This window comes from Geotrypetes seraphini, chromosome 7 (genome assembly GCF_902459505.1).
Source record: "Geotrypetes seraphini chromosome 7, aGeoSer1.1, whole genome shotgun sequence".
NCBI classification, from domain to species: Eukaryota; Metazoa; Chordata; class Amphibia; order Gymnophiona; family Dermophiidae; genus Geotrypetes; species Geotrypetes seraphini.
In genome coordinates this window covers 106,922,773-106,942,838 of record NC_047090.1, presented here as the reverse complement: position 1 = coordinate 106,942,838, position 20,066 = coordinate 106,922,773, and the positions used below count along the sequence as shown (strand labels likewise).

The 20,066-nt window shown below is 39.7% G+C and overlaps 1 protein-coding gene across 3 annotated transcripts in view; it reads left to right on the top strand.

Annotated features, from left to right (window-relative positions):
• Nucleotides 1–19,659, top strand: part of ERH (ERH mRNA splicing and mitosis factor) — a 50,404-nt gene extending 30,745 nt beyond the window's left edge. For all 3 annotated transcript variants that reach the window (XM_033952564.1, XM_033952562.1, XM_033952565.1), the window contains one exon: nt 19,214–19,659. In XM_033952564.1, coding sequence (XP_033808455.1) covers nt 19,214–19,316 — 103 coding nt within the window. In that variant the 3' untranslated portion in view covers nt 19,317–19,659. The remainder of the gene's footprint in view (nt 1–19,213) is intronic.
• The last annotated feature ends 407 nt before the right edge of the window (nt 19,660–20,066 follow it).

The window sequence follows — 20,066 nt, the reverse complement described above, 5'->3', positions numbered from 1 at the left end:
AAAGTTTGTGTCTTTCTTCCTGAGCCATGCAAATGGAAGCTTGCAAAGCAGAGTTCAGCCTTCTTGAAATACCAATTCCTATGGCATGGCACTATCTCTAGGTAATAGGATCCATAGACCAATCATTTTCAAAATGTTGAGATACCAACAAGCAATAGAGATACTAAATGCTGCAAAAAAAGATAAAAACTTAAATTATAAAGGGTCAAGATTATGGTTTTTACCAGACTTCGCCAAAAACACAGCAACTAAAAGAAAAAAACTACTAGACATGAGACCCCTACTCAAAGAAAAAGGATTTAAATATGGTCTATACTACCCGGCGAAAATGAGAGTGTCATCTGGAGACAAGTCCTTATATTTTGAGGATCCCGAAAAACTAAAAGATTTTCTCTCTAAACCAGAACCTATGATATATTAACATAATATATGAAGATGGTTTTGAAGACTCTATAAAAAATTAGAAAATATAACATATCAAAATATTTGAAGAAATGGAGGAAAACAATACAAAGAAAAGACAATAATAATTATATGAAAGAAAGAACAGAATATAAGAAAATTATTAAATAATACACTGCATATATGTTTAAAATAATTATATGTTGAAGTCATAATACTAAGGAAATACAAATTAACATATTGTTAAATGGAAAATGATACATTAATAAAATGTTATGGAAAATGATTAAATAAATATAAAAGATCAATATAGATAGATAGAAGGGAAATTTGTTTAAACAATTGAATATTGATTGCCTGGAATGGGGAGAATGTTAGGACTACAGTTCCAATGTGTATCCTTAAGCAGCCAATGTATTGGGTGGGAAAGGGAGGGATAAGGAGAATATTTATTAGAATAATTAAGGGAGATACATTAGGGTTAAATATGTGTGTCATGAAGAAAATTTTTTGGATATTAAATATGAAGGAGGAAGGGAAGAATAAGATAATGAAAAGTACTAAAATATATAATGTCTTTTAAAATATATTCTATTAATGTCAATGGCCTGAATCACGTAATTAAAAGGAAAAAAATATTAACATTTTTAAAAAAACAAAATGCAGATATTTACTGTCTGCAAGAGACCCATCTTAATATGAAGGAATCACAGAAATTATCAGGTGGATGGATAAAAGAATGTTTTTTTGCTCCAGCAGTGGGTAAAAAAGCAGGGGTTGCAATCCTTATAAATAAAAAATGTATGGCCAATATAAAGGTAAAAAATTCAGATCCACATGGAAGATGGATACATATCGATATAGGTATGGGAAATGATACCCTGACGTTATTTAATATATATGCCCCTAATTCGAATCAATCAGAATTTTTCAAAAAGCTACAAAATATGTTATTACCACTGGCTGCCTCTAATTTAGTGGTGGCTGGAGATTTTAATGCTGTAATGGATCCATTATTGGATAAAAAACCAGGTAAAAATATTAAATCTTTAGGTCTAGATAATTTAGTTAGTTCATGTGATTTGAAAGATATATGGCGTATTCTTCATTTTAATGATCAGGAGTATTCATTTTGTTCACAGGTTCATAAATCATTTTCAAGAATAGATTATATTTTTGTTTCAACAAATAAAGTGCAACAAGTGATTAAAGCCTCCATTGATCCTATTATCATTTCGGATCATGCGGGAATATGGATAGAATTACAATTAGATCAATTAGAAAATAATAGACCTCTTTGGAGATTTGATAATGCATTGCTTGTGGATGACAAATTTTTGGAAAATTTTAAAACACAAATTAATGAATTTTTTCAAATAAATTTAGTGGAAGATACATCTATAGAGAATGTATGGGATGCATTTAAAGCAACTATGAGGGGTAATATCATATCATATTCAGCTTTTATTAGGAAACAAATTAAAAAACAATATATGGAATTAGAAAAAGAAATAAAAATATTAGAAGCTAAATTGATAAGTAAATGGGAATATGAAGTTTTACAAGCTCTTTTGAAAGTAAAAGGTAAATATAATGAATTAACTTCAAAAATGATAAGAAAAGATTTGTTTTCCAAACAAACGGTGTATTATGGAAATTCTAATAAGGCGGGAAAATTATTAGCAAATTATCTTAAGGCAAAAAAAAGGAGAACTAATATTAATGGAATAAAAGATGATAATGGTATAATAACAAATCAAACAAATATAATATTAAAACAATTTTTAAATTTTTATAAGGATCTATATTCTTCCGAACCTTATTTGGAGAAACAAAAAGATGGAAAAAAATTTTTAGATTTAATAAATGGACCTAAGATTCCTGATCATATAAAACGAAGTTTAGAAGAACCTATATCAATAAAAGAATTAGAAACAGCATTGAGATCTCTTAGAGTTGGATCCGCTCCAGGTGGTGATGGTTACACAGTAGAATTTTATAAAACATTTCAAAATATCCTCTCCCCACATTTATTAAAATTATATCAGACACAACTTATAAAAGGTAATATAAAAGGTACTATGGCTGAATCAATAATAATTGTTTTGCCTAAGCCAAATAAAGATCCTACTTTGGTTTCAAACTACAGGCCTATATCTTTGATAAACGTTGATAATAAACTTTTGGCGAAAATTTTGGCTTTGAGATTAGCCAAAGCTCTCCCACATATTATAGATATGCATCAAACGGGTTTCGTTGCTAAAAGACATTCCTCCAATAACTCTAGACTATTATTTCACATGCTAAACTTATCAAAAAAAATGGATGAACCGGCTTTTACAGTTTCATTAGATGCTGAGAAAGCATTTGATAGGGTAGAATGGAATTTTATGTATCAGGCTTTAGAATGGTTTGGTATAGGTTCTGGATTTATACAAATGGTAAAAACATTGTATAGCTTCCCGATTGCAAGATTAAATATTAATAATAAGATATCTGATGGTTTTCAATTGCAGAGGGGAGTTAGACAAGGTTGTCCTTTATCTCCTTTGTTATTTGATATTGTATTAGAACCCTTATTGTTAGCAATACAGCAAACGAGGGAGATACAAGGAATTCCATATTCAGATATGGAATATAAAATTTCGGCTTATGCTGATGATATTTTGCTTTATTTGAGAAATCCAGAGTCTACCTTATCTTCTTTATTGGAAATAATTGATAAGTTTGGCAAATTTTCAGGTTATAAAATTAATTGGAATAAATCTGAAATTATACCCTTGAATGTTTACTGTGTAAAAGGATTATTTGATATTTTTCCATTCATATGGAAAGAAGAAGGATTTAAATATCTAGGCATTCAAGTTAAAAAAACAATTGAAGATACTGTAAAAGAAAATGAAAAATATGTATTAAAAAAAGTAATGGAGTTATGTGAACAATGGAACCCATTACATATATCTTGGTGGGGCAGAGTTCAAACTATTAAAATGATGATGTTGCCTGTGGTTTGCTACCAAATGAGTATGATACCTATTTATTTTCAGGGGTCCTTTTATAAAAAGCTTAATAGAATTTTAACAAAATTTCTTTGGCTTGGTAAAACACCTAGAATAGCTTTAGTAACCTTACAAAAATCAATTAAGGAGGGAGGGGTAAATTTTCCAAATTTCTATAGGTACCATCAAGCCTATATTCTACGTCAGGGTATGTATTGGATCCTCCCAGAACTTATAGATAATGCACCAGATTGGTTATATTTGGAATGGCGCCTTATGTTTCCCCTAAATTTAGTTCATTTACCAAGTATTAATATACCTAAAAGATACAAAGAAAATAAAATAATAATGGATACTTGGAAAACATTGAGATTTATTGATAAATTAACACCCATCCCAATATATAAATCAACTAATCAATCCATATGGATAAACTCCAAGATCAAAATTGGCGGAGCTCAAATCCTTTGGAAGAACTGGATTATTGCAGGAATTAGATCTCTAGATGATATTATTTCAGAAGGTAAACTGCTGGATTTTTCACAATTGCAACATAGATTTGGTCTTAATAAAACACAAAGTTTTAAATGGTTGCAATTGAAGCAGGCCATTCAGGTTGGGTTCCCTGAATGGAAATCATTAAACAATCAATATAGTTTAAAGTTCTTATGCTTTAAAGCAGACTTCCTAGGACATCAAGCCGCATTGTGGTATAAATTAATATCTGGATATTTGAATAAAAAACCAAAAAATGGTCTAAGAGACATTTGGAGCATTGAGATTGGACATCAAATTAATGCATCTCAATGGCCACTAATTTGGTCTTGGAGAATGGGATGTACAGTGTCAGCGTCTATGAGACAAACATGGTTCTTTTTATTACATAGAGCTTTTTGGACCCCTACTCGTTTACAAAAACTAGACAGTTCTAAGTCTAATAGATGCTGGCACTGTAATCTAGAACCAGGGACATTAGATCATTTATTATATCATTGTCCTTATATTAAAATTTTTTGGAATTCAATTTGGCCACAAATTAATAAATTAATGGAAAATCATATTGCAATATCATATGATACAATTTTATTTGGAACAATGATGAGAAAAAAAAGTCAAATTTCACCAGAAAATAATAAGCTTTTATTAATTATGACAGGGGTTGCCATTCAACATATAACTAACAATTGGAAAAATTACAACAACCTAAATTACACATTTTGGTGGAATACAATATGCCATATTTTTAAAATGGAAAGAACAATAGCAATACAAAAGGGGACATATAATAAATTTATAAAAATATGGGGGCCATTGACAAAATACTGTAATGATTAAATAATGGAATACTTTTTCTTCTTTTCTTCTTTTAGAGATTTTTTTTTTTTTATGACACACATATAGGGGGGGTAAGGAAAACAAATTATATATAATAAATTATAATATATGATACAAAATGTAACATATGATTAAAAAATAATAGAAGGGTGGGGGGAGGGAAAATGAATAAAATTTATCCAGAATATATTGTATTAGATATAAATATGTTATTGAATAATTATCAATTATATTCTAATATGTTGTATACTTTTATAAAATTTGAAAATATTATATTAAAGCAATAAAAGGGTGGGGGGAGGGTGAAGGGGAAAATCAAATCCAGACATACATTGTGTTAGATATAAAAGTGATACCATGCATTTATCAACTGTATTTTATTATTATGTACACTTTTTGTAAAATTTGAAAATAAAAATATAATGGAAAAAAAAAAAGGTAATAGGATCCATGATAGCATCCATAGTAGTCATCCCTTGGGCAAAAGCTCATATGCGTCCTCTCCAGGACTCTCTATTGTCCTAATAATCCCCACAGATGGATTTGCTCCAGACGCTGCTAGCCTGGATGGTGGAAGCACAGAAGAGTTGTGTTGGTGGCTCCAACCAGAGTTGTTGGGGAAAGGCATACCACTGCACTTTTCATCTTGGATAATTCTGACGATAGAAGTCAGTCTCTAAAGCTAGAGGGGGAGGGGGGCATTGCCCCGATCACCCAGTTCAGGGCTGAAGGACACTCGCAAAGGAAGTGGTCCGACTGGAGCTGTGAGCCATTCTGCTCACCCTGCAAATGCTGAAAAAATCACTGGAAGGCAAAGTGGTCAGGGTTTTCTCAGACAATGCCACAGTGGTGGCTTATGTCAGTCGACAGGGAGGCACCAGAAGCACTGACCCTCAAGGTGGACCCTAGCATCCAGTAACTATGATTTGGATTATTATTCCCAATGTGCATCAATTTGCATTTGTCCCCATTAAATTAGAGAGCTGCACGGGAACGAGGACGACAAGAATCCCGCGGGTTCCCCCTTCGGGTCACGGGGATCCCATGGGGATGCCCCTAGGGTCGCGGGGATCCCGTGGGGACGCCTCTGAGGGTCGCGGGGTTCCTGCGGGGCTGGATGTACTCAGTCGCGCGGCTCTTCTCCCTACCTGCTCTGCTTGCAGCACAGAGCCGAACGAAAGTCTTCCCGACGTCAATGCTGACGTCGGGAAGACTTCCGTTCGGCTCTGTGCTGCAGGCAGGGCAGGTAAGGAGAAGGAGAGTAGGCTCGAGTGGCTACCAAGGGAGGGGGGCGGTCCGCCCCAGGTGCAGCACAGCCGGCCAGGTCCCCTTACTTTTCTGGTGCTTCCCCAACCGACCGACGGACCGACAACAGCCCCGGTCCGACAAACCTCCCTACTCTTAACCGCAAATCTAAATTACCTTCTTACAGCAGCTGTAAGAAGGTAATTTTAGATTCGCGGTTAAGGGCAGGGAGGTTTGTCAGACCGGGGCTGTTGTCAGTCGGTCGGGGAAGCGCCACAAAAGTAAGGGGACCTGGCCGGCTGTGCTGCATCCGGGGCGGGAGAGAAGGAGGGGGGGGAGAAGGACGCTGAAAGCACTGTGGAAGATAAAGGGGTGGAGAAGGACGCTGAAAGGACATGGGGAAGACAGAGAGGGAGAAGGACGCTGAAAGGACATGGGGAAGACAGAGGGGGGAGAAGGACACTGCAAGCACATGTGGAAAACAGAGGGGGGAGAAGGACGCTGACAGGACATGGGGAAGATGGGGGGGAGAAGGACGCTGAAAAGAAATGGGGAAGAGAGAGTGGGGAAAAGACGCTGGCAGGGAAGAAGACAGAGATGCCAGACTATGGGGGGAGCGGAGGGAAGAAGATGGGTGCCAGACCAATTTGGAAGGGGGAGAAAGGGAGAGGCACAGTAACAGAGCAAATGGAAGACGCATAAGGAAGAGAGACAGTGGATGGAAGGCATTGAATGAGAACATGAGGAAAGCAGAAACCAGGCAACAAAGGTAGGAAAAGAATTCTATTTCTTTTTTTTTTTTTTGCTTCAGGATAAAGTAGTATATTAGTTGTGTTGATAAAAATTTATAAACATTAGAGGCTCTGGTAGAAACCTGTTTACAAAGTATGTATTCTTCCCAATTAATATTTCCAAATTAATAAAGTCTTTTTGCTTATTTGTAAATGGGTTTCTACCAGAGCCTTTAATTCAGTAGCATAATTAAATGAAATAACTATTTCTGAAGTTTATAGGGATGGGCGGGGACAGAGGGGATTCCTCACAGGGACGGGCGGGGATGGAGGGGATTCCTCGCGAGGACGGGTGGGGACGGAGGGATTCCTCACGGGGACAGGTGGGAACGGGTGGGACTTTGGCGGGGACGGGTGGGATTTCTGCCCCGCGCAACTCTCTACATTAAATTTCATCTGCCATTTGGATGCCCAGTCTTCTAATTTACTAAGGTCTTCCTGCAGTTTTTCATAGCCCACATGCATTTTAACAACTTTGAACAGTTTAGTGTCATCTGCAAATTTAAATCACCTCACTCATTCCAATTTCCAGATCATTCTTACAATTCTTTAATTCCCAGAATCTCCCATGGAACCCTTTTTAAAAATCAGCATAACATTGGCCTCTCTCTAATCTTCAGGTACACAGATTTTAGCGGCAGGTTACAAATCACTAACAACAGATGAGCAATTTCATGTTTGAGTTCTTTCAATACCATCCAGTCCAGACGATTTATCACTCCAGACGATTTGGCTTTATATGTCTTCCAGATTCACTGAGATTTCTTTCAATTCCTTCGCCTCATCACCACTGTTCCCTCTAAGCTGTGCGCTTGTGTGCGCGCACACAACTTGCCGAACCCGCGCACACAAATTAAAATAGTGCGCACAAAAAAAATAAATTTTTGCCTAAAATGATTTTCACTGCTAAAATAAAATGTTGCAGAAGACCAGATGTTCCGATTTCCCATTTATCACATTTATTGAAGTGCTATAATATAAATTTTTAGTCATTCATGTGATTCCATTATCTTTGGCAGTTGAACTTGACACATCGCATGCCCCATAGGGCTATAGCCTATGGCCCATAGGATATGAAACACTTCCGATTCTTTGACTTTCTGAAGTTCTGCCATATTGTTTATTTAGTGGAATCGTAGTGTGCAGCGTGGTACTGCGGTTGTATAACTGTATTCGTTTATTAAATTGCAACCAGATATAACTAAAATGTCTAAACCGCGAATGGTGAAAAGTGTAAAACGCAAGAGAGCTGCAACAGCTTTTAGGCCTGAATGGCTTGAAGAAATTGTTGAAACGGAGACACCGGAATCTCGAAATACAATGCGTGTTCGACTGTGTGAAATATTTACCTATGACGAAGACGATGGAGTTGTGTGTTGTTATTGTCAAGATGCCAAAGCAACTGGAAAATTCTCTACTAGAAAAATATGGGATGATGTTTGGAAACTGGACTTTCTGAAACGCCATCTATCAAGTAAATCTCATACCGACAGTATTAGGAAACTCAGAAGTAAAAATCTGAATTTAAGAGGGGGCCTGGTTAACTTGTTGCTTGAAAGCCCAACCAAAAAAGAAAACAGGCAAATTAGTAATGAACGGAAGCGTTCCAGTCCTGATGAAATTAAGGTTCTTGTCGATAGTGTTGTGCTGGCCATTAAGATGAATATCTCAATGCTCTCTGTTCAAGATATCAATGAGCACATGACGAATTATGTTAGTATACCTGATAGCTGGAGAAGCAAAAACTATGCGTTTGAATTTCTTGGAATTATCAATGGCATCGTGCAAGATGATCGTATGGCAGACATTAAATTAGCAACGTATCATATGTTAACTGTTGATGAAAGCACAGACATTTCTGTCAACAAGTACTTAATACTCTACTTTAAGGATCGGCCAGTCAATTCAAATGAGTATAGGACATCATTTGATGGGATGCTACAGTTGAAAGCATGTGATGCTACATCAATAGTAACAGCAATTAGGGAATTCTATAGGAAACATGAACTTGACCTGAATAAAATGATTATGTTCACCTCTGATGGTGCCTCTGTTATGTTGGGCAAAATAGATGGTGTTGCAGCACATCTGAGAAAAGACATTCTAAATTTAGTGCAGCAACATTGTGTTGCACATCGGGAAGATTTGGGGCTTTCGGATTCATGGAAAGAAGTAAAATTGATGAAAGAAGTAGAAACTGTAATGAGAACTGTGTACACGGTGTTCTGTCGGTCTTCTACTAAACGATGCAAATTTCAAGAAATAGCAGATGCCTTCTCAGAGATCCTGCCAGTACCGAGAGCGGACACAAAAAGACAGAGCGAACTACAATCAATTAACGTTTGGCTGAGGAGATGGTGCGAGGAGGAGGGTTTCCACTTTGTTAGGAACTGGACTACTTTCTTGGGGAAGAACAAGCTCTACAGACGAGATGGACTGCACCTTAGCACAGATGGGACGAGGATGCTGGCACGCAACGTCCAGAACGTCATAGACTTGGCTTTAAACTGAGGAGAAGGGGAAAGCCGATAGTCGACCTGACCTTGACACATCGGACATCAGTACCTGACAAGGATACTGAACTGGGACATTGTAAAGGAGGACTCGGGACTGAGCGTCTATGTTTTGAAAAGGGACCTAAAGATGCTTTGCAGGGATCAAGGGTACAAATGGACCTGGTAAGCGGCACCAATACAGAACAACAGGAACCAGAGGGACAAAGACATAGTGTAAAAGAGCCCAGGACTGAGTGGGAATTAGGAGAGCAGGAGATGCAAGGGAAGCAGGCAGAGGACGTCACACACACACAGCAGGAGGAGGACGAAGCTCAGGGGCTGGTAAACCATGAAGAAAACCGCAAGAGTACCAAAGCACGAGGGAAACAAAATGAGAGGACAAAAAACAGGGTCTTAAACTGCCTATACACAAATGCTAGGAGCCTGAGGGCCAAAATGGGAGAACTGGAATTCACTGCCAGCAATAAGGACCTAGACATAATTGGAGTCACAGAAACGTGGTGGACTGAGGAAAATCAATGGGATGTGGCCATACCAGGGTACAAACTGTACAGGAGAGACAGGACACATAAAAAGGGTGGAGGAATAGCGCTGTACATAAAAGACTCCATACCATCAGCCAAGATGGAAACAACAGTACGGGTGGATGGCTTGGAATCACTATGGGTTAAACTACAGGGAGGAGCAGGGGCAGACATTAAATTGGGTCTGTACTACCGCCCACCTGGACAACCGGAAGAAATCGACCAGGAGCTGGAAGCTGAACTGAGGCAGGTATGCAAAAGCGGAAGTGTGCTGGTGATGGGGGACTTCAACTATCCTGGGATAGACTGGAGTATTGGGCACTCAAACTGCGCAAGAGAGACCAAATTCATAGAGGTCACGAGGGACTGTTTCATGGAGCAACTGGTCACGAAACCAACACGGGGCGATGCCACTCTTGACCTAATCTTCAACGGCCTAGGAGGGCCAGCAAAGGAGGTGGCGGTATTACCCCCGCTAGGTAACAGCGATCACAACACGATCCAGTGCAGGCTTGAAATTGGATCATCAAAGGGGAAAAGAACCACAACGACGGCACTCAATTTCAAAAAAGGAAATTATGATGCCATGAGGAAAATAGTGGGAAAGAAACTCAAAGGCAACATAGGGAAGACGGAATCCGTAGAACAAGCCTGGACCTTACTCAAGGAGACTATGCACGAAGCGCAAAACCTATGCATCCCCAAGTTCAGAAAAGGGTGCAAAAAAAATAGAACGAAAAATCCAGTGTGGATAACAAATGCAGTGAAGAAGGCAATAAGCGACAAGAAGGCATCGTTCAGGAAATGGAAAAAAGACCAAACAGAGGAGAACCAAAGAGTGCACAAACAACACCAGAAGGAGTGTCACCGAGTGGTTAGAAAAGCAAAAAGAGAATACGAAGAAAGACTTGCAGAGGAAGCAACAAACTTCAAGTCGTTCTTCAGATACGTCAAGGGGAAGCAACCAACGAGAGAAGAAGTGGGACCATTGGACGATGGTGACAGAAAGGGAGTAGTAAAAGAAGAGAAAGAGATAGCTGACAGGTTAAATGAGTTCTTCACGTCAGTCTTCACAATGGAAAATATAACTAACATTCCGGAACCCGAGGAGATCGTAATAAGAGACCAAGATGATAAGCTGGTCGATTTAGAAGTAAGCCAAGAGGATGTACTTAAGCAGATTGACAGACTAAAGAACGACAAATCGCCAGGTCCGGACGGCATTCACCCAAGGGTACTCAAGGAGCTAAAAAATGAAATAGCGGAGCCATTTCGACAGATATGCAACCTATCCTTAAAAACCGGTGAGATCCCGGAGGATTGGAAAATAGCAAATGTCACACCCATCTTCAAGAAGGGCGCAAGAGGAGACCCGGGAAACTACAGGCCGGTAAGCCTGACCTCAGTCCCGGGAAAGATGATGGAGGCACTGATCAAAGACAGCATCTGTGAGCACATCGAAAAAAATGGGCAGCTAAAACCGAGTCAACACGGCTTCTGCAAGGGTAGGTCATGCCTCACTAACTTATTGTACTTCTTTGAGGGGGTGAGCAGTCAGGTGGATAAAGGGGAATCTATAGACATCATTTACCTTGACTTCCAAAAAGCCTTCGACAAGGTGCCACACGAGAGACTGCTTAAAAAGATATGGAACCACGGGGTACAAGGGGAGGTCCACCGATGGATCAAGGTCTGGCTGGCAAACAGGAAGCAGAGGGTTGGCGTAAAGGGCCACTACTCAGACTGGAAAGGGGTCACGAGCGGAGTTCCGCAGGGGTCGGTGCTGGGACCGCTCCTGTTCAATATCTACATAAACGACCTAGAGGCGGGAATCAAGTGTGAGGTCATTAAATTTGCAGATGACACCAAACTATGCAGCAGGGCTCAAACCAGGGAAGACTGCGAAGATCTTCAAAAGGATCTAACACAGCTGGAAAAGTGGGCCGAAAAATGGCAGATGAGCTTCAACGTGGGGAAATGCAAGGTCATGCACGTGGGGAAAAAGAACCCGATGTTCACATACAAAATGGGGGGAACATCACTAGGGGTCAGCAACCTGGAGAGAGACCTGGGAGTGATGGTAGATGAAACACTGAAGGCATCAGCACAATGCGCCACGGCCTCAAGGAAAGCAAACAGAATGTTGGGTATCATTAAGAAGGGTATTACAACCAGGACGAAAGAAGTCATCATGCCGCTATATCGTGCAATGGTGCGGCCGCACCTGGAGTACTGCGTCCAGTACTGGTCGCCGTACCTCAAGAAAGACATGGCGGTACTTGAGGGAGTACAAAGAAGAGCAACTAGACTGATAAAGGGAATCGAAAAACTTCCATATACCGAAAGATTGAAGCAGTTGGGACTTTTCTCCCTGGAGAAGTGAAGACTTAGAGGAGACATGATAGAAACCTTCAAGATCCTGAAGGGCATAGAAAAAGTAGACAGGGACAGATTTTTCAAATTAAGGGGCGCCACAAGTACAAGGGGGCACTCGGAGAAATTGAAAGGGGACAGGTTTAGAACAAACGCTAGGAAGTTCTTTTTCACTCAGAGGGTGGTGGATACGTGGAACGCGCTTCCAGAGGCTGTTGTAGACAAGAAAACATTAAATGGTTTCAAAGAAGGTTTGGATAGATTCCTAGAAGAAAAAGGGATTGAGGGGTATAGATAGGTATAGACCATTGCTCAGGAAATGGGCCTGATGGGCCGCCGCGGGAGCGGACCGCTGAGCAGGATGGACCTAGGGTCTGCCTCAGCGGAGGCAACTTCTTATGTTCTTATGTTCTTAATTGCTTTCAGACCTCTGAATGAAGTGCGCTGGTTATCTAGACACTTTGCACTTAAAGCAATTATTCAAAATTATGATCTCCTGTTAAAATATTTTGAAGAAGACAAAGATAATTATCCTATTGCAAAGTACTGCTATAAGAAGCTGAACAGTAAACAATTTCATATTACACTTGAGGTTTTGAATGATGTCTTATCAGAACTGGCTTCTTTAACCATGGCATTTCAAAAACGTGGTTTGACACCATTGGAAGCTTGTCATCTTGCACAGGGTAAATTGAACAAACTTTGAATGCAATACTTAGGTGACAAGGTTAAGTGGAGTGATAAAGTCAACAGTCTTCTTGACAACTGGATAAGGTCTGGAGAAAAAGTTTCAGTGGATAGTAATTCCATATTAACCTTCATCAACATCCTATGTTTGCATCTGGGTGAAAGATTTCCTGAAAATGAAGTTGAGGAATGGTCTGCTTTTGACTGTATAGCAATATCACAATGCAACTTTGACTTCGGAAATAGACATATCAGATCTCTTTGTTTAAAGTATAAACAATTTCTTCCGGAGGAAAGTGTTATTATTCAGCAATATAATGACTTTAAATTCCTTGTTGCAGAAAAAATCAAAAGCAATCTGATAAACAGCTTTCCAGATATGATGAAATTTGCATTTCAGAATGATCAATTTGCAGATTTAGCAAAATTGATGGACATTGGTGCCATAGTCTTAGCATCTAGTTCAGATTGTGAGCGTGGTTTTAGTCTAATGAACAATTTGAAGACTAAACAAAGGAATCGTTTACATTTAGAGCATTTGGAAATGCTGATGCTTGTTAAGAATCACCTTCAAGATGGAGGCTCAACAGATCTTGACAGAATTTATTCGGACTGGATAAATATGAAAGATCGCAGGGAAAAACTTTGAAAACTAAATTGCTGTTATTTTCTAAATTTTAAGTATAAAGTATAATGATACTTTATTTATAGGTAGCGCTCAATGAAACATAATTTATGTTTATTGAAATGAGACTTTATGTTACATAAAGTGTAACTAAATTTACATTGTGTTTTTGTTAATTCAGACTGAACTCAAAGACCTGCTCATAAATGCCCATAACTGAACTCCGGGCCCTCTGGCAATCATTTTTATAGCGCACACAAATTTATTTTTTCTTTAAAATGCGCACAGATGAATTTTTTTGCGCACACAGCCTATGAAAAATTAGAGGGAACATTGCTCATCACCCTTGTAAACATTTCCAGTTCAGGAAGATTTCTTACATCTTCCATAAAGACCGAAGCAAAGAATTCATTCAGTCTCTCTGCTATGGCCTTATCCTTCCTGAGCACACCTTTTTCTCCTTGATCATCCAACAGTCCCATGGTTTACATCACATGTTTTCTGCTTTTGATTTACCTAATAAATTGTGCTGCCGAGCTGCTCATTCCCATTCCTGTGGGTGGCTCAGTATTTAGCGTGTGCTCTTTTTTAAAAGCTCATCTAAATTAACTAAAAGCTAAATGCCACAATCGTTTTACAAGCTTTCTGAAAAGCAACTATGTCCTGCATGGCTCTCATATTCAAAGAAAGGACATTACACAAGTTTGATACCAATTTCAGAACTGTTCTTCAGAAATCTTACTTGATTTTTGGCATATACAAGTATTATTCCTGTATCAAGATTACAAATACAGTAGTTAAAATAGCACCTGTTTCATATAGTCTTAAGAGGATACAGTATGAGGCATGTTGCAGATATCCAGAATTCCTGAGAAAATTAGCAGATAATATTGTTGGTTCCTGCTATGCAGATGCATTTTGCATCAGATTTTTTTTTTCTTAGTGAAGCTTTGAATTCAGAACAATCTGTATAGTCTTTGAAAGCTAGTACACAATACACAACATCAATCCTTCCTGCAGGGGGCATTATTTGACTGAGAGTGGGTGCCATTTGTTCTCTTCTTGAGCTACAATACATGTTTTTGTATTTATGTCGAAATAAATTTTTGAAAAGATTTTATTCCTGTAATTTCATCATACCATTTGATTTGTCAATTACGGCAAAAAAAAGTATTTTGCCCATTAAGACTTGTCATTTACTTTTTATTTAAACATATATGCATTGCATTAATTTATTGTATCATATAATTTCAACAACTGAATCATTAGATCTGCTCATTTGTATGTCTTGCTGAAATTATAGTATAATCATCAAAAAAGTGTTGTTTTCTGTGTTCCTTTGAGCCTTGTGTCAAGGTCCCATGTACCTGCCTGTTTGTGATTCCCTTCAACTCATGGAGCACACAGTTGCTCTCTGATAGATCTTCCAGACACTTAAGAGCCCTTTTACTAAAGCTTTGCATGCTCTAAATCAGGGGTCCCCAAAATCCCTCCTTGAGGGCCGAATCCAGTCGGGCTTTCAGGATTTCCCCAATGAATATGCATGAGATCTATGTGCATGTACTACTTTCAATGCATATTCATTGGGGAAATCCTGAAAACCCGACTGGATTCTGCCCTCAAGGAGGGATTTTGGGGCCCCCTGCTCTAAATGGCAAAAAGCTCAAAGAGTTAGTGCGCTAAGCTTTAGTAAAAGAGCCCCTTTGTATATCAGTACCTAAACATGGAGAAAATAACTTCTGAAAATGCCATTTCTTTCTATTCATTGTATGTATCGCATTTTAGCACTATGTACCACTTCAGAAAATTTCACATTTCTGAAGATAAAATGCCTCTTTGAATGTCAGATCAGTGTCAACAGTTGATGTTTTGAAGGAGCCCTGGATAATTCCTTTGTCCCTGTAGAATTAGAGATAAGGTCTACAGCACAGTCCTGAAATATGCAAATGGTTACCTTTAGCACAATTAGGTGATTAGCTTAATCGAGTTCCTTCCTCCTCCCCTGCAACAAATTCCCACAACTGATAAGAAACTGATGTTAGAAACAACATAGCAAGCCTTATGCATATTTACACTGTTACATTTATTTCTAAATTCTGTATTGCCTTGTACTTTTATGGACTATCTGTATCCCTTTCTGGATGTGTTTGCAAAAGAATGAGTAAAATAACTAACATGGAATGAAATGAAAGTCCCTTCAAGGTCAGAATGAAAGGTAGCATTTGTATATTTTACATTCAGTATTTGTACTACTTGTCTGTCACCTGATGTGATATGCTTGCACCTTGTTCTAGTAACTAGGTGAGATATGTTGTATCTGTGATGCAGAAGTGAGCAGCTACTTTTCTTTGATTCTCATCTCTAAGGCATCCATTAGAACAAACTACTTTAACAGTGCCACCTCTGTCAAAAACACTGAATCTCAATTGCTTTCTCTTTCCATTAAGGTCTGTTGTCAGCAATTATCTGTGTTCTGAATGTAGACATTTCTACATTCTGCAGAATGTCACTGATATGAAGTTTTATACGTGACAGCAAATTGCTCAGCTAGCTAGGTATAAAAATTTTATGTAAGCAAGCAAGGCTACGCTGAGCTATAACAACTGTTTTAATGGATCCAATGGGCTATTGGCCTGGGAGAGAGGGAATGCATGCTCCTTTTCTTTGTAGCATATGTTAGTGCCATGGTAGGTTTAACTTTTTAAACAGATGTATGCAGATCTTCATTCAACAACAATCTTTCATATTTTATTTAAAATTCATCCTTCCTTAGCATCAGCTTCACTGTTCTGAACAAGAGGGGTATATCCTTATCTAGCAACAGAGGGAGAAAAAAAGATATCTTTCCTGTTATCTCACTAGTATAAGATCTGATGCCTAATGGAAAACCTCAGTATTTTTCTTTGCCTCCTCAGGGTAGAACAAAGAGAAGCAAAAGATTGAGCTTCTCTTTGCACACACAATTGAGCTAGAAGGTAGTTTAGATGGCTGGAGCCCTTGGTCCAAGTTGGTGCAAGCACATTGGCCCCATGGCCAGGCTGGCCTGCCAGCAGGTGCTATTCTGCCTCTGAGAATCATCAGCTGAGTTCAGCTGCTGACTCTCTCTGCCCCTCCTTTGACGTTCCATTTACAACTTTGGAAACAGCCCTTGGGCAGAAGAACCCCAGGTGCATTTCCCAGGTCCTGGAGACATCAGGACCTATTGTTTTTGGTGGGAATAGCAGCCATTTTGTCTCCTGCATTTTTTTTATCCTGCATTTGTCTGCAGCAGGAGCATTCTTGGCCCTCATTGGGGGAGGGGTCATTTTTCTTCCACCCATTCTGGGTCTGTCAGCAAGGGAGAGGAAGATCTGATCGAGCCCTGGATTCTTTTTGGCACAATGACTTAGCCCAGAGGGTTAAGCAAGCCCTGCAAGTCTGATCCCTGGACAAGTGTTAGGGCCTTGGGGGCCCATCTGGGGCTCCAAGGCAGGGGTCAAGCATCAGTAAGGGGCCCAAGCCATCATGGAGCTAAGTGGTTCTCGGATGATTTGGAATGTTTTTAGCCCCTCCCGAATTCAGATTTACAGCAGTATCTTTCACAGAGAGAGGAGCCAAAAGAATTGGTCACATATATCCAGCTGTTTAAGAGAGAGGAGCTGTCTTGCCTTATTGATGCAGTCTTGGAGGCCTTTGGACTCCTGGAGTAGCTGTAGCTGACCTCTCGGACGATCTGTGCTGGCGATCCCACTGAAACATTTTTCTGCTTGATAGAGCTCTCTTATATGATGTTGGCAGAATGAGAGTCCCTAGATTGGATCCTTAGAGGGGCTAAGGCCCTTGAGTGTCTTCATACTTTTGCCCCCTGAGAAGGTGAAAAAGAACTGGCAGTACCTTAATGTGGATATGCTTGTCTCAGTGGCCACAAAATAAAAAGCTGCTGTGCCAGTTCAAGAGGATTCAGCTCTGAGGGAGCTACATGACAATATAGTGAAACAGCAGTTTAAGCTGGGGTTTTCCTCTGCCCAGGTGGCTATTTGGGGGGCTGGGGGGGCCAGAGACTCCAGAAGCTTCTTGCCTGGAGTAGGGTTCATTTCAGTGGCAGCTTCATTGGTGGCTTGCTGTTGGTTGTGGCTGTGCTACTGTGGCCTTCAGTCAACTTAATTTCGAAGGCGGTTGCTGTTCAGGGAGGACCTGGAAATTTTTAGTGAAAGACATGGAGGAAGCTCAGCCTCTCCAGCTTCCTGAACTTGAGCACAAAGGTTCTTGGTGGCCTTTGGCAACTAGGCATCATCACTTTTGGGCAAGCTGACACTTGGTGACTCCAGCCTCTACTGCATACAAGTTCTTTTGGCCACGCTTCTTTTGTGGTCCCAAGAGATCCGGATACTTCAGTTCTGCCAGTGTAGCTGAGCTTTCTGCCCAGTGAGGGTACAACGAGCCCCTCAGTGGTTCAAGTGGAAAGCAGATTTTGTTTATTCCTCCATGAGTGTGCCCACATCACTTTGGATTAGTGGGTCATGGAAGTAGTCAAGAAGAAGCCTCCTGCTCTGGACTTGGAGCTAAAGCAGCAAGCTGTTGAACTTACTTACTCTTCTAATGCTGGTTCAGTAGAATCTGTTTTAGAAACATAGATGATGTCTTGGCTGCTATTATATTTGTGTTGTGGCCCTAAAGAAGGGAGGTTCTTTTTGTCCTATTCTGGTTCTGTACCTTTTGGGTATAGCATTTTTGCATGGAGACCCTCTGGTCTGTATTTGCCTCGACGCACCTGGGTGAATTCTTGACATCCTTAGGCCTCTGTGAGGACCACTCTGCATATTCCCTTTGTGGAGCAATCAAGTGGTACCACTGCTTCTGTGTTTTGGGGCATGGGCCTAAGGCTCTGACTCAGGTTGTAAGGCCCCTCCCAGAGGAGGGCCTTAGGTGCCAGAGCCAGTTAGGGCCTTAGGCCCCTCCTAGTGTAACTCATGATGCACCGGAAAGTGGAAGGCCCGCCATTATGAATAGGCGGGTCTGCTGGCCAGAGGGAGTGGGTATCCCTCCTGCCAATTTTTTTTAAGAGTGCTGGGGACGGAGGTCATTGAACGGGGGGGGGGGGGGGGGGGTTCCTTTTCTTTTTAATTTGTGGGCAGGAGGGCATTTTTTGTGATGGGGTCTGAGCTGTCAAGACTTACTTTCCTATTGGTGCCTGAGCCAATAAGCACTCAGGCACTGACAGGAAAGTAAGACTGACAGCTCAGACCCTGCCGGAAATTTTTGCCTGCAAAAAGTGGGCAAAAAGTTTAGAGTATTGACCAGATTGCTCATTTTAAAATTAATAACCTTGTTGTACTACCATTTTAATATTAATGATCTCGTACTACATTTGCATAGCATAATAATAGGCTGCTAGGAAGCATGGAAAAGACCATTGTGAAAATTCTTGGATGCTAAACTGGCTAAGACTGGTTTAGCATCCATCGTTAAATGCACGGTGAGTTTTGAGAATCTGGCCCAGGGTAATCTATCATAGCATCTCTTATTTCCTCTTAACTTTCATATGCGAATCATCTTGCTTCTGGTGAGTAGTTTGATGTTGCTTTCTTAACTTGGCTTCATTATATCTTTCCATGTAAACCACTTTCATTTGACCTCAGAGAAAGTAGTAGTACATGAATAAAAAATAGATAACTCTATCCTTCCAAATGTTTTTTAAAAAGCATCGTTTCTTTTTCTTCTTATCTTTTTGCCTTAGCTATCGGGCGGATACTCAGACTTATCAACCCTACAATAAAGACTGGATCAAAGAGAAGATCTACGTTCTGCTCCGCAGGCAGGCCCAGCAAGCGGGCAAATAGTGGGGGAACCCTCCTGTAGAGATTGGGGTGATGGGAAGGGGGTGTGTATAGTATGCTATAGTGAAAGTGTTTTGTATTATATGTTGTACTTTTTATTTTTTTTCTTTTCTCTTTACATGTACAATGATTTTTGAGATACAATCTAAATGATGACAGGTAATTTACAGTACCTGTTTTGGTTTTTAGTTGGCCATTGGTTTTCCTTTTATGTTCAAACCCCCAAGGCTGTTTCTATCTGCTTGAATTACATTCAGCAAGAATGGCTGCCTCAAAGCTAAAAATGTGGTTTGTCATTGAGACTGAATAATTTAGAGGAAAATAAAACTAGTTAATGGAAACCTTTGATGTGTTTGGGGTTGTTGGTTTTTTGTTTGGTTTTTTTGTAGAGGAAGATGGAGGGGGGCAGAGTGTGCAACTCCTTCTATTAAACTAGGATATGACTTTAGAATTGGGCAGTGAATGTCCCTGATTACTTACAAACTATATATTCATCACCCCAATGGAGAAAGTACCATTATAAAAATAGAAGCACAATATTCATAAAAATCCTGTTATGCCTGGCCTCTCACCTGTCAACTCTACTAACAGGAGAGACTGTGTATGAGGTAACACTATAGGAAAGGAAGACATACCGTACATACTCGAATATAAACCAAGATTTTTGGGCCCCAAAGTAGGGGTCTCTGTTTATATTTGATCCTCCTTTCGATGATGGTGCTTTTTACCTCCCCTCCCCACCCAACGACTAAC